The sequence below is a fragment of the Aptenodytes patagonicus genome, chromosome 25 (assembly GCF_965638725.1).
Source record: "Aptenodytes patagonicus chromosome 25, bAptPat1.pri.cur, whole genome shotgun sequence".
Taxonomy (NCBI): Eukaryota; Metazoa; Chordata; class Aves; order Sphenisciformes; family Spheniscidae; genus Aptenodytes; species Aptenodytes patagonicus.
This window is the reverse complement of record NC_134973.1, coordinates 4550138-4563357: the sequence shown is the minus strand read 5'-3', so window position 1 is coordinate 4563357 and position 13220 is coordinate 4550138. Positions and strand designations below refer to the sequence as shown.

Sequence of the window (13220 nt, the reverse complement as noted above, 5' to 3'; positions counted from 1 at the left end):
AAAACACAATAAATAAAACTTCTATGTCGCAGGGACAACTTTTCCAGAGTTCCTGTGCCACCAACGCCGTAGCTGAATATAGGATTGCATATATCAGTGAAATAATCCACAAATTATTCTGATAGAAAAAGTTTAGCTTGTAAAGAACAGTATATTATACTGTCTCTGAAAATGCATAAATCTGACATTTTTCCCCAAGCTCAATGAACTACGTAAAGTTGTTTTTAGCTGCCAGTCTGTGAGAGAAGCTGCCAAAAGCAGCTGTATTTCATTTTAGTAAAATCAAACTTTCCCTTCACGAGTACTGATACATTTAACTCCCATTTCTTCTACAAGGAATCCTTCCACGGATGGGGGCTCCGTTAAGGTAAGAAGAAAAAGTATCTAAAAGTCCTAATTCCTCCCCAAAATAAAACCTCAATATCTACTGCCTTATTAGTTAATAGCTGACTGAAATACAATATTTTAATTACTACGCTGTATAATGCTGACCAAAGATCGGCGGAGGTGTGTACGGTATATTTATACACACAGTTATCTTCCGACTGTGTCGATGCTCATGCCGTGAATATTCAGGATCCAGTAAGTAAAGAACGTTTTGTTTAAGCAAGCCCTATCCCCCCCCCCAGCATTTTGCCCCATAAATATTATCGTCTAACTTTTATATTCGTCATCTACTCTGCAAGGACGGAAGCTTTACCTATTTATCCTCTCGGTATTTAATGTCTTAGAAATTCCAAAACTGAGCCAAGCGTAATCTTTTCCTTTCAAACGGAGGCTCGTGGCATTACGCGTAAGCAAGGATACTTGAGAACTGCTGGCTTTTCCTTCTTGACAAATAGCCAGAGCAGATTTTGTTGAATTTAAAAATTGCCCTTTATATGGTGTAATCAACTCAATTTCTATAAGCAAGTTTAAGCCTGTAAAATTTCTGAAGGAAACACTGACAACTCCGCCACTCCAGTTGCGGAAACCAGTTCTTAAATTAGATTTACAAATGGAGATCTTCCATCCCTTTTTTCTAAACCTCAGTGTAAAAAAAAGTTGGATCGAATAATCCACAGGACACGTACAAATGGACTTGACATTCCACTGTGCGGATGCAGCAGCCCCGAAGGCAGAGTGAGACACAGCGCGCCGAGAGCAGACGTCTCGTGCGAGCCAACGGCACGTACAGCGCTGTTCCAGCACATCCCTTTGTACTTTGCTCTTTGAACGATCCCAGCTCCGACTGCCTCCGCATCCAAAACCCTGCCCTACTTCCGCAGATTTAGTCGGGATTCATTGCAAATATAAACCTCTTACCACCCGCTGAAGCCTCACCCAAGGCTTCCCTTCGCCGTCACTCAGTTCTGACAATTTAAGCCTATTGAGGGAAGAACTTCTATCGCACATTGAAGGAAAGAACCGAAGGGTGGATGAATCTGCACAGGTCTCGGACTAATCTTTACAGATTTAGCAAAATTTGCATCTGGTAGAGAGTAACGTCCCCAGGGGCAGAACACGCATTTCCCTGTAACTCTACATTTTCCGAGTTAAAAAACCTCAACCGCAATTAAGGAACTCTCGGCTTACTGGCAGAACAGGGCACCCCTCGACAGATTTTCAAGCTTTATCTGCATGAGGCTGTAACTCTATTTGGTACAGAAAATCCGAACGAATCGGAGCTTATAGCCAGGCAAATTGATCTCTGATGCCTGTGCCGTCCCGCAGCGGTTCCACCGGAGAGCGGTTCAGAGACCAGCAGCCTCAAAGCAACGCGACACAGATCAATCCCCTCCTTTCCTTGCGCCGCAAGGCATCATCTCCCAAAGGAAGCGATAAAATACCGGCTTTGGAGACGTTTAACATAAGCGAGCAGCTCTGCTCTTGCAAAAACCCAGGTGTCAGGGCCTGGGACGGTTCGGCCCTCTGCACGTGGCAAAAATGAGACACGAACGGACTCGGTTCAGGACAAGCCGCCTCAGGAGCCGTTACGGTCTCTGACTCGGAGACTTGCGTTTCTCCAGCAGAAGCACCAACTCTTTTGGCTTTGTCTCATTTTCAGAGACGCTTTGGAGAGCCGAGTGACACCTCCTCTGTTCGTTAAGTGGGCTAATATAAGGCTCAAATACAGCTTCCGTTTGAAGAACGTAAGTTTCCAGACAAGAGCAGGGAGGGAGATTTTGTGACCGGTTCTGCACTCTCGATTCACATGCTGAGAGCATCTGTCGCAATCTCAGTTCCGTTTGTCCCGGTTTATTTATTGAAGGATTCTCTAATGTCTAAGGCAGACCGGGAGATGAAATCTGGGTAAGACTGGAGTTGTTTAACGTTGTGTTGTCCCCCCCAGCCTCCTAGGGTTTTGAAAACATTGAGCAGAAGAGTCGAATACCGTAAGACAGCAACTGTCATCTGCCAGTGTGTTCGACGCCCACCAGTTCCTAACGCAGCGAGGCTCGCTTCCCTCTGACTCATCCGCCACACAAAACGAAGAAAAATACTATAAAACAAAAACTTGATCCAACACAAGATTAAAAACCCAACAATTTTAAGACCGACAAAAGCCACGCTAACAAGAACGTGCCTGTTCACTCAAAGCCAGGGCACGTCTGTCCGAGTTCCCTGCGTTAACCCCGACGAAGTTCCCTCCCTGGGAGGTTTCTGCCGCACCGCTACCAGCAAACCAGTCCAAAGGTAGCTCAGGTCTTCCACTGCAATTAAGGCAAACCTCAAGCTCGGGTCTACGCTAACACAGAAAGCCACCGTCATTACTGAAAACCGATTTCCTGCAGAGGAGGAACCCTCACACCAGCTCAGAAAACGCCGTCCCTTCTGCACGTGGATAGAACTTAATTTGGAACGCAGCTATTGGAAATCGGTAATTAACGTTCCCATCGAGCAGACCGACTGCTCAAATTATTATTTTTAGTTTTGAGCTCAATAGAAGGAGACTAGGACCAGTGACAAGTTAAACGCCAACGTGTCCACACCCCAAAACAAACTGCTTTAACACGTGCCCGTCTGCAACGGCAGGTCCCAGTTTCCTAAAAACTGAAGAGATAAGGACGGCAAGAAAACGCGATTTATCCCTAACGTCGTGCAGTCCCATACGTGGCTCCCGCAAATACTACGGTTAGTTTTTCTGCTGACAGCTTTACCCCTCTTGCCTGAACACCTCAACAGCCACCAAGGGGAAACACTGCCTGCACATTTAAAAAAAAGTAGCGGTGTCTGGAAGTCGGTATAGGCTGAGGGCAGGCAAAATTAAGGAGGAAAATCGTCTAAAGTGTTGTCTCTTGTTTCCATCCTATCATCACACTGTGAGAAAACGTCTGCAGTATCGTCATCGTTTAGAGGGGTGTCCCGCATGCGTGACAGCGGTGACAGAAATACCTACGGCGAGCAAAGCATTTCGGAAAATACAGATACTGCAGTGACGGGTCCCCAGTAGCTGCTGCCGACTCCAGAGGCAGCGAGTCCCGAGGCGCTCGCTTTCGTTCCAAGGACTGAGGTTTTGCCGGTGCCGCAGCAGGTTCTGCACACGCTTCACAGCAGGACAGCGCGACGGCCTCGGTGCGACTGCGTCTCCAGGGCTCACCCGTCCCTCCACACCACAGGACACCATCTCTGTGCTCGCCGAGAGCCTGCGTAAAGTCTCGGTGCGCCGACAGTCGGCGGTTCTGACGCTCCCTGCCCTGCTGCGTGACCGCACCATCGGGAACAGGGACGAGCGATCGGATAAACTCAAAGCAACCGGATAAACTCAAAGCAACCAGCTACCGACAGCCGCACCGATACTGGTAACCTGCCACCGAGGTCCACCAGGCCTATCGTGACAGCAAAGGGCTGGGGACGGGTCGAACCAATTACTAAATTAAAACACAATCAACAAAATAGGACCTTCGTACACACCAGAAACCACCACCGTTAGATCACTGCGGTTCTCCAGCAAGCAGAAAACGCACATCAGAAAATTCAACACGTCACATTCACTTTATTCTCCCGTAGCTACTTAACAGCGAAATTTAAAGTAAAAAGAACCAAGATAAAACAAAACAAATGCTACTTAGGCATTTCCCTGCCTACTATTTAGTTACAAGACGACACACGCGACCTTAAAGAAGCAACAGGTTAAGCTGGTTACGAGGAGACAGCCGGGGTCAGAACACAAGCAGGGAAAAGCAGCTGCCCAACTGCTGATGCCATGACACCATCTTCTCCAGAATCCGGCCGCGAGAGCCACCCGCTTCTCCCCACCGACACGCAGCAGCCAAGGGACCCGACGCCGGCGCGGCCCCGCGGTTCCACGCCCAAGACCAAGCCGACACGTGCAGAGCGCGTCACCGCGGCGCTGTTCCCAGGCAAAATACGTCGAGGCAGAACAGATTCGCCGTGTTCGAAACCCGAGGAGGGAAGGACCTACAGATGCTCCAAACACCAAACTGCAGGCGGGAACTCGAACTACCGGGGAGAACCAGAAGCACCGTGCCGGGGACGATCCCCCACCCGGGGGCCTCGGCGGCCATGCTGCACCTTAGCCTGAAACACGGGGTGCAGGCACCCGTTCTTGCTCTTTCCTCTTTGGTCTCGTTACCTGTGACCTTCAGAAACCCACAGCGCTCAGACCGACGCTTCGTACTTCGAAAGCGGAAAACCTGCAACAGATAAAAGAGCAGCGGGGATCTTCTCCGAGGCATCTGCGCCGCCCGTTTTGGGCAACGTGAGGTCGTGTGAGAAGAGGTTTTCACGGCTGGTCCAAAAGGCGACCGTGCTGAGTTTCTTTAAAAGAAGTGGGGACGTGCGCAGGTGGATTTGAAAGGGTCAGACAAGGCTCTTCATCCTCGCTACGCAATTACCGGCGTCAGACTGTCCTGTGAGGCTCCAATCACTTTTCAGGTGAGCGCCCCTTGCTACTTGTAGTTAAGATACTACGCAACTACGCAGCTGCATTTTCTTCCTGTACAGATCCTCTACGCTACGGATTTGCTTCCCTTTATGCCTTCTACTACGGAGTTTTCGGCAGCTGCCTCTATGGCAGCCACGGGTCAATTTACTGAAGAAAACAGTAAACGTATTTTACCCCTTTAGGCCTTTATTTTGATAAAATTGGTCAAGCCCACATAAGGCAATATACACCACAGTTAAAACCACCCCCCCACAAAATAGTAAAATAAATAACACAAATGAATATAGTACGTAATGTAGTGTTTTGTTTTGCAGTATAGAAATTCCACACAATGATTCTGTTTAAAAAGGTAAAAATGATTTATAATACACAGTTATAATGTCATCATGGTGCCCGCATAGAAAACTGACATGCAATCCATGCCTACACTGCGCGGTATAAATAATATGCAACTAAAAATACAAAGAACAGGAACACTACAAATTGGGTTGGGTTTTTTTGGGGGGTTTTTTTTGCTTCTTTGTTTTTTAAAAAGAACAGACACGTAACAAAGGCTACCTGCGCTTTCACATTGCCATCACAGTGACGGGGGTTCCGTTTTTCAGAGGAATAAACGCCTTTTTTCTTTTTCTCTTCCCCCTTTTCTCTCCTGAAAGCACAGCGTACACTGTAACCTACGGGACGAAGGGGGGGCTTTCCTCTCCCTCCTTGTACAGAGGGGGTTTCCAGGGTGAGGACCACGCTCACAGAGGGACAGATCTCGGGCCTTAATTATTGTTTCTGCAGAAACCCAGGCTTTCGCAAACAAGCACAGTCAAGACCGTATTTTTGAGGGAAGTTTAAACGATTCTGTAAGTTATCGGGTGCTGCTTTTACGCAAACTCAGAGGGCAGCTCTTCCTTTTCATCCGTAAGCGTTCTCGTCGCACGGGTTCGCACCAGGGTTCTCAGGCACGCTTGTTAAAAAAAATCAGTTGAATTTAAAATAAGGTAATAAAATGCACAAGTAGTTAACAATTTCTTAAATTAATTTGCAGCCTCTTTCTGGAAACCTTTTCCCCTCTTAAAAAAAAAAAAAAAGGAAAAAAGAAAACCGAAGGTTCTCTGTACAGGAAAGGTTTTGCACAGTTACAGATCGCTGGCGAAGTGTTCCCTGACATGCAGAAGCAGTAGTGAGCCGACAGGTTCGGTGCTGCCCGCCGCCAGTCACGCATGCAGCAGAGAGTGACCTTAACTCGGCCTGTGCAGATTCATTCGAAAGAGAATGCAGAATACTATGTACAATGAAAAGAGCCCCCCCACCCCCACCCCCGCCCCCGCCCGCCCGCCCGCGCTGCAACGGAGAGCAGAAGTTCTGGTTTTCTTTTGAAAAATCACAGTATTTTATACACGGAAGGTTTATTCCTATCGTTTCCCCATTGTCTTGGCAAATGCAACAGTCTAGCTTGGGAACTTTTTGATATATAGCTATAAAAACACATGTTGTAGGAGGGGGTAGGGTTCCCTCAGCAGGTATGTTTGGACAGGAACCCTTTGAGACACCAGACAGTTTCTACATCGTTTAACTGAAAAAGTTATACAGAATACTACTATTTTTTTAAAATTTTTTTTTTTTTTTTTTGCTAAGTGATCTTTTTTCTTTCCGCTGCTCTTCCTGCTCCCGTCCCTCCCCGCACGGGAAGCGCCAGCCGCTCCCCACGGCTCTCACCCTTACACGCACCATCTCAAAGGAAAAAAACGGTACTACTAAATTTTCAAATAAAATCAGATTACTCGTTCCAGAAACACTGGGGATCCGCTCCGCGTTTACATTTGACAACGTAATAGATCGGTTTTGCTTCAAAATCAGCCTCAGGCGTACATACGTGACAAAAACATACATTTTGAGGGGAGAGGGGGAGGAAAAAAAAAAAATCCCTCTCGAAGCGCAGCTCCTCCACGACGCTGTCAGGAAACCGGCCTTCCGGGAAGCAAAATGCAAGAGCTGTTGAAAGAACTGCTCCGGCTCTCAAAGGGTCGGTGCTAAAAGCAGCTTTTGCTCTGCCCACTACCGGGGCTTGCGAGATGAAGCGCATCTTGTCATACACAGCCGTCATCTGCTCCCCACGATGACTTCGTCTTACTCCTTCCCGCTCCCCAAGCGCCCCTCACCGTCTGCCCCGCACGGAAGGAACAAAACCTGGATTTCCCTCAACTAGATGGTCCCTAATTTTGACAGTTGCATCCAGACGTGTTATTTTTAAATTAAGGCCATTTTAAACGTCTACTTAGAAGTCGAATAAACGAGATCTCTTATATACACGTTTAAAAAAAAAAGAGAAGGTAGCATTTAGCAACAGCTCCCTGTAAAAGTCTCCAGTGAGGAATCTCATCTCCTACTCGGACGCTTCACTCTGAAGTGACTCTGGTTTTAAAAAAAATAGATCGCGAACAAGACTTGACGCGCGTGAGAGTCATTCGAACGAGCGCGCGATACAGACAGAAATCCCGCCAGGGAACCACGTGAACTGCAAGAAGCGTATCCAGCTCACGCTGTACCTGTGGCTGTTTCAAAGCAAAGGACTCCGAGTCACCTGGGCCCAAATTACTCCTGCTCTTTTAGGGTGTCCTCCTATTCGAAGCTACCTTTTTTTTTTTCCCTCCTTAAATTGAAAAAGCATTAGCAATCTGAAATAAGCAGACACCGGGAGTTAACACGTACTACTGGGCTTAAATCCTGACAAAAAACAATTTTCAACGAAGATGCGGGATAACCTTTCAGTTGCGGGGGAAGGAACAGAAGAAAAAGACAGGGGTAAGCTGAGAGATCTGAAGAATAAAACATTTTTAGTGCAAATGGTCAACTAATGGCACAAACGTGAGCAAACGCGCACCCAGATTAGAGAGATCCCAACAACGATTCTGCTCAGCAGGGTTTGCATGAATCTCAGGACGGCGTCCCGCCGATTTCTGGAAGCACACAGAAACCTAGTATAACTCATTAAGAGCAGCCCAGCTCCTCTGCGGACCTTCGTTATCGCTTGCTGAAAACAGCAAGGAAAAATCTTTCTCGAGGGGAATGGGGCGGGTAGAAGTGCTGAGGGGTTTGTGTTTTTTTTTTTTGCTTGAAAAGTCATGCCGGCTGAGAAAGAACGGACACGTTTTCAGACGGAAAGCAAATCCAGCTGATGCAGACCGAGTTGAAAGAGAGCAGATGTGGAATTGCCGTGCCAGAGGGGGGGGGGGAAATCAACAAAGCGCAGCTCGTCTTGCAACGAAAACTAAAAAGGCTTTTTTACCGAGGCTGTATTTAACAAAAATGGATGTGGATGGGACGTTCGGGGTGTCAGGTGCAACGTAACTTTTCATTTGTCAATAAGATTCAAAATAATGTTAATCCGCAACTCCTGCTGAAGAGAAGGGCCGTGTACTTACAGATTCTGTTACTGTGCAGATTACAGTGTAACGAAGAGAACGTTTTAACGGCGCCCCGGGCGATTACTGTAAGCCTGCTGGGCTCCTGATAAATCTTTAAACGCCTTTTTCAAATCGGCGAGAGACCCAAGGGCAGAGGTCTGGGAATCGTCGTCAGCTCAGCCACGACATTTAAGTGAAACCGCCAATTCAGAGTCAACGGGTGGTTCGTGGTTTGGTTTGTTTTCAATCTGCCATTGATAAAAAGTGTCATCCACCGGTCCGTTACGCCGCAGCACGGAATATTAACAAGGACTAACAGAAATAGTCTATTATAAATTTAACAGATTCTCAACCTGCTCGAGGATACAGTACTAGTCACTGTGGAGCAAGCTGTTTTTCCCCCAGGGTGAAAGAAGGAATATCTAAAGTTCCTGCCCCCCTATTTTGACTATATAAAAGGAAAACATCTAGACTCGCCTTAGGCTTCCTTACTTCTGCTCAACATCTGTTTAAAATTCCAGTTAGTTAAAAATACCTATATATATAATATATATAATATATTTCTGGAATAAAAACACAAAAAAGATGTACTGTACAAGTATTACGTAGAGTGCTTCAATTGGCTGTATGTAGTTTAGCTACTTTCCTAATATCCAAAGACTTAAATAAAAACCGAAAAGATCATAAATAATGGTAACAGAATAAGTAATGAATACGAATAAAAAATAAAAAATAGTCATCGTGATTTGAGCCAGGCATTGCTACAGAAATGCCCTTCCTGTTGCCCAGGAATCTCTTGCAAAGTAAAATCAGACATACGCTCTGCAAGTTAGTCTCCTATATTCTTTTAGCTGCTTTAAAATGTTCCGATCCTTCCTCCGCGCTAATCAAGTAATGAATTATAGTACTTTTTTGTGTGCTCAGAAATGCGCTATATATATATATGTATACATATATTTATAAATATATATATTACATATATATTTAAAGAAAAAAAAAAGAAAAAGCTTTGAAAATAGTGTTCACGGTTGCCTTTTTCGCCTAGCCGGCTACAAAGGGCCGTCGGGCTGCCAGGCTGCTTTTCCGCTTTGCCAAGTAACGCGAGTTTGCTCAGGGCATGGGAAGAGGCGGTGGGTGCAGGACGACAGTCAAGGAAACAAACCTGAAAGCAAACATGGCATATCGACAAGGGGAGCAGCATGTTGCTCTACGAAGCAGCCGTCACAAAGCAGAGTCAAAACCGCCGAAGCCCCCCCCCCCCCCCCCCCCCAGCCCCTCCCAGAGGGCGGCAGCGCAGATTTGCTTTCGAGTCAGTGGGAAGGGAGGGGGGGGGACACGCGTAGGCGGCGCCTCCCCCTCCCCGTCGCAAACAGCAGCCAACAATTTGGTACGTCAGAAAGAATCTCTTTACCCTTGGCTCCGAACCTTCCTCGCCTGCCCAAACCCACCCCCTTTCTAGTGCAAAGGATAAATCGACGACTTAACGCTGGAGCTTTGGTGGGGGGAAGGGGGGGGGGGGCTCCGGAGAGGAAAAGGCTGATGGAAACTCCTTCCTCATTAATGGCAATGAGTGGATAAGGGGCGAAATACGGCGCGACAGGGAGTAGGGGTCTGCAGCGCTGCAAGCTTAGAACGACAAGCTTTACTCATTGTACACGTTGTACAGGACAGAGCTACCGCTCTCGGCAGCTCCTGTTCTGACACCACTGACCCATCGGACTCTCCAGTTCGGCTGGGCTCCGGGAACAAGCGTCATTCCCACGCTCCTGGTGTCCACGCTTCACAGCCGGTCCATCCTGAACGTGTCCTCTGTGGCGGGGTCGGTGAGGACCATGTCTGGGTCATTCAGCATGTGCAGTCCATCCAAGGTTAAAGGGTCAATTTTGAGTTCATCCAGAGGGAACTGGGAATCCGTGTCAAAGCTGACGTCTCCCACTCCTGCCAAAGAGCTGGTCAGTTCTTTTGATAAGCTGGGAGGAGATTCTCCTGTCACTGCAGGGAAGAGGAAGGGAAAGGTGTCGGTAGGACTTAGCAAATACATATTCTCCAGGCAGACGAGTCATAAAGCAGCTTGCAAAAATGCTGGAATAATTTATTGAACTAAGGCTGAAGTTCAGACAAGGAACATCTATCCTCATTTCCAGCTGGATGAACGACAGATTTGTCAGAGCATCTCAAAACCGTCGTAACGGCCTGACACAACACAAAATTCATATACATGTATCTGGGGGCCACAAAGCACTGTCCCCTCAGTCTCTTTTCTCCCCCTTAGGTTTAGGGGCAACCACCTTCATTCACGTCATTCTAATCAGCAGGAGGCCTTGGCTGAAAGGTGGACAGAACTACGGCTTTCTCAGTGGCCTGTGCAGAAATTGTTTCCGAACGTCCAACCGTGACCAGGTTCGCTACCATACGTGACACTAAAAACTCTCTCCGTTGGCAAGCTCGCACAGAGCAGCAGAGGAGGAAGTTCGGCTTTCACCGCTTCTCCCTCGCTGCGACGGAGGATCCAGTAAATTCAGAGGCAGGGAAAGTCTGCAAGACAATCGGTGCTGCCCCTGCAGCTCTACCCGTTTGCTGGGATTAAACGAGAGCCGTCAGGCTCCCCGGCACTCGGGGGATACGCCAGACCGGTAACACGAACATTTACACAGAAGGGTGAAACCCTTTTCCTTTCTCGGCTCAAAGTGAGCCCTTGCACAACGGAGAGAAACACCGACACCGGGAGGGCTTTACTTGTCGGTTAAGTCTGTGATTTTCTTACCTGTAAGAATGATGTTGGGGATGTTTCCATGGCTGGAGTAATTCAGCTGCTGCGAGTCCTGCAAGCTGCCATGACTGCCGGTAAGTCCCATCATGGCTGCCTGGGAGTAGTTAAGGGTGGAACAAGGGCTGTACAGGCTGTTGGAACTAATGGCGTTTTCTATCATATTAAACTGTTCAAGCTGAAGACCAAGGCACAAAGGAATTATTACTTCTAGCCATCAGGAAATACAGCAAAACAACTTACAAAGCTCAAGTACGGGAAGTAATGTCGAAAGAGACAGGCAAACAAATTCATCTTTAGGTTTCGTTGATCAAAATATGGTCTATTTTCACTTAACTTGCCAGAATAGTTGACTGCCAGATTGAGAGTGCAGGGGAATGAGGAGAGGGTGGATGCAAAAATAAAATTGTTGCTTTTGATACCGTAAGAACAAAAGAGAAGGTAGCTTTAAAACAAAGTAAAAACAAAACCACCATAATTTATGCCACTAACTCAGGTATCTGCCCATCAAGCATTGCCTCTCAGAAGGCATCTCATTTTTTCCTGCTACCAGAGCGTGTTTCACAGCTCAGTGAACCAACGCGCCGGTTGGCCAAACTAACGAAGGCGTGGGTCTGCTCGCGAGGTTTTGGTACCGTGCACGAGTTGTTTGCAAAATCCAGGAGTAAATATCGTTACCACCTACAAGCGAATCCTTCCCAAATGCAACTACGGCCGGAGACGTGGCGTTTTTAACATTTATTTTCATTATCTTTAATCCAAAAAACTTGGCAGAACACCTTTAAAAACATCTGCTATGATGGCTAAGAGGGAGGAAGGGGAAGGAAGGGGGGGGGGGGGGGAACCAAACAACAGAAGCAAAGAAATCCCCGAGTATTGCAAACTGAAAATAACAGAAGTAAAACTGTATGGACAAAACGTGATCTCACGTAAAATAATCAGAAGTTGATCTATATTTATTTTAAGCTGAAAGTGGCCGAAATATAGCTGAAAATCTGAGATGAATTTGCTCACCTGATGGGATAGGGCATTAGCCTGCCTAGCTGTCATCTGCTGATCATAATAGGAGTCACCAAATACACTCCCCAGAATGGAAGAATGCTGAAAACAAAACAGAGTCTTTATGGTGCAAAAATCTCACAAACAGACGTACCCACGGCGTGCGAGTGACTCCAGCCTTCCAACCGATTCTTCTCAAAGTTCGTTAGCGGTGCCCTTTATTATTAACAACCACTAGCCACCAGCAAATTCATAAAACATTCAGTACGTCCCTCCAGGACACGAATCCTTCCCTGTTACGCTGCCTTTCGGTGAGCACAAAAATACAGTCAAGTAAACCAAACAAACTTCCTCACGGGGGACATACAACATACAAAAGTGCTGATTTATGAAAACAGACGAGTGCGCCAGGTAACACGAGAAATAAAAATCACTCTGCAACTTCAGCTCTTCTGGGAATTTTGGGGTTTGTTTTTGGTTTGTTTTGGTTTTGGTGAAAGACAAACCCCACACAGAATTAAACCGCACGTGAAACCAAAACGCAATGCAAAAGCTGATCACCGGCACGCAGGGAGCGACTAGCTCACTGTCTCTGCAACCTCGCGTTCACGGAACAGCCAGCTTCACCGAGACAACAACAGGCCGACATAAAACTGACATTTTAAAGTCGTTTCACTTTAGCTGCAGAGCAGAAGAGTTAACGAGAAAGCCCGGTAAAGCGTGTTATCAGCAGTTCGAAGGCGAGAATCTCGGGAGGAATTCCTCGGCCTTGCTAATTTTACTGTCCCCTCTAGCACGACAAGCGTTTGTCAGTTATTCTCCATCATTTACCAATTATTCTAAAGGCGACCAAGAATTTGAGGTCGACCTTTTAATACTATTCAGTACTGTCCCAGATATAAAAGATATCACAGAGAGATCACTCCTTATTTAAACCTGTCACAAATTCTGATACTCCAGCTGAAAAAAAAACCCCCATCTCCTGACAAAGCGAGCGTCTATAAAGGATGGTGTCTATAAAAGACAATTTGCATGGGGCGTTTGTATCACTCTTGGAAAAATAATTCAATACCTTGCACAGCATTTTCCAGCTGTTTTAGCTCTGCATTAAAAGAGGAAGGCTACAAATTTTCTCCTTAGAAACCTAACCAGCGTATGAAATGAAGCAAAA

General features: G+C 46.7%; 1 protein-coding gene across 6 annotated transcripts in view; it reads right to left on the bottom strand.

The window, feature by feature from the left end:
• Positions 1 to 9581: 9581 nt before the first annotated feature.
• Positions 9582 to 13220, bottom strand: part of CRTC1 (CREB regulated transcription coactivator 1) — a 43233-nt gene continuing 39594 nt past the window's right edge. For 3 of the 6 annotated variants that reach the window (XM_076359375.1, XM_076359380.1, XM_076359377.1), the window contains 3 exons: positions 12065 to 12151; positions 11048 to 11228; positions 9582 to 10275 (listed from right to left, as the gene is read on the bottom strand). In XM_076359375.1, the coding sequence (XP_076215490.1) occupies positions 10064 to 10275; positions 11048 to 11228; positions 12065 to 12151 (480 nt within the window). In that variant the 3' untranslated portion in view covers positions 9582 to 10063. The remainder of the gene's footprint in view (positions 10276 to 11047; positions 11229 to 12064; positions 12152 to 13220) is intronic. The other 3 variants (XM_076359378.1, XM_076359379.1, XM_076359381.1) reach the window with 3 other exon arrangements.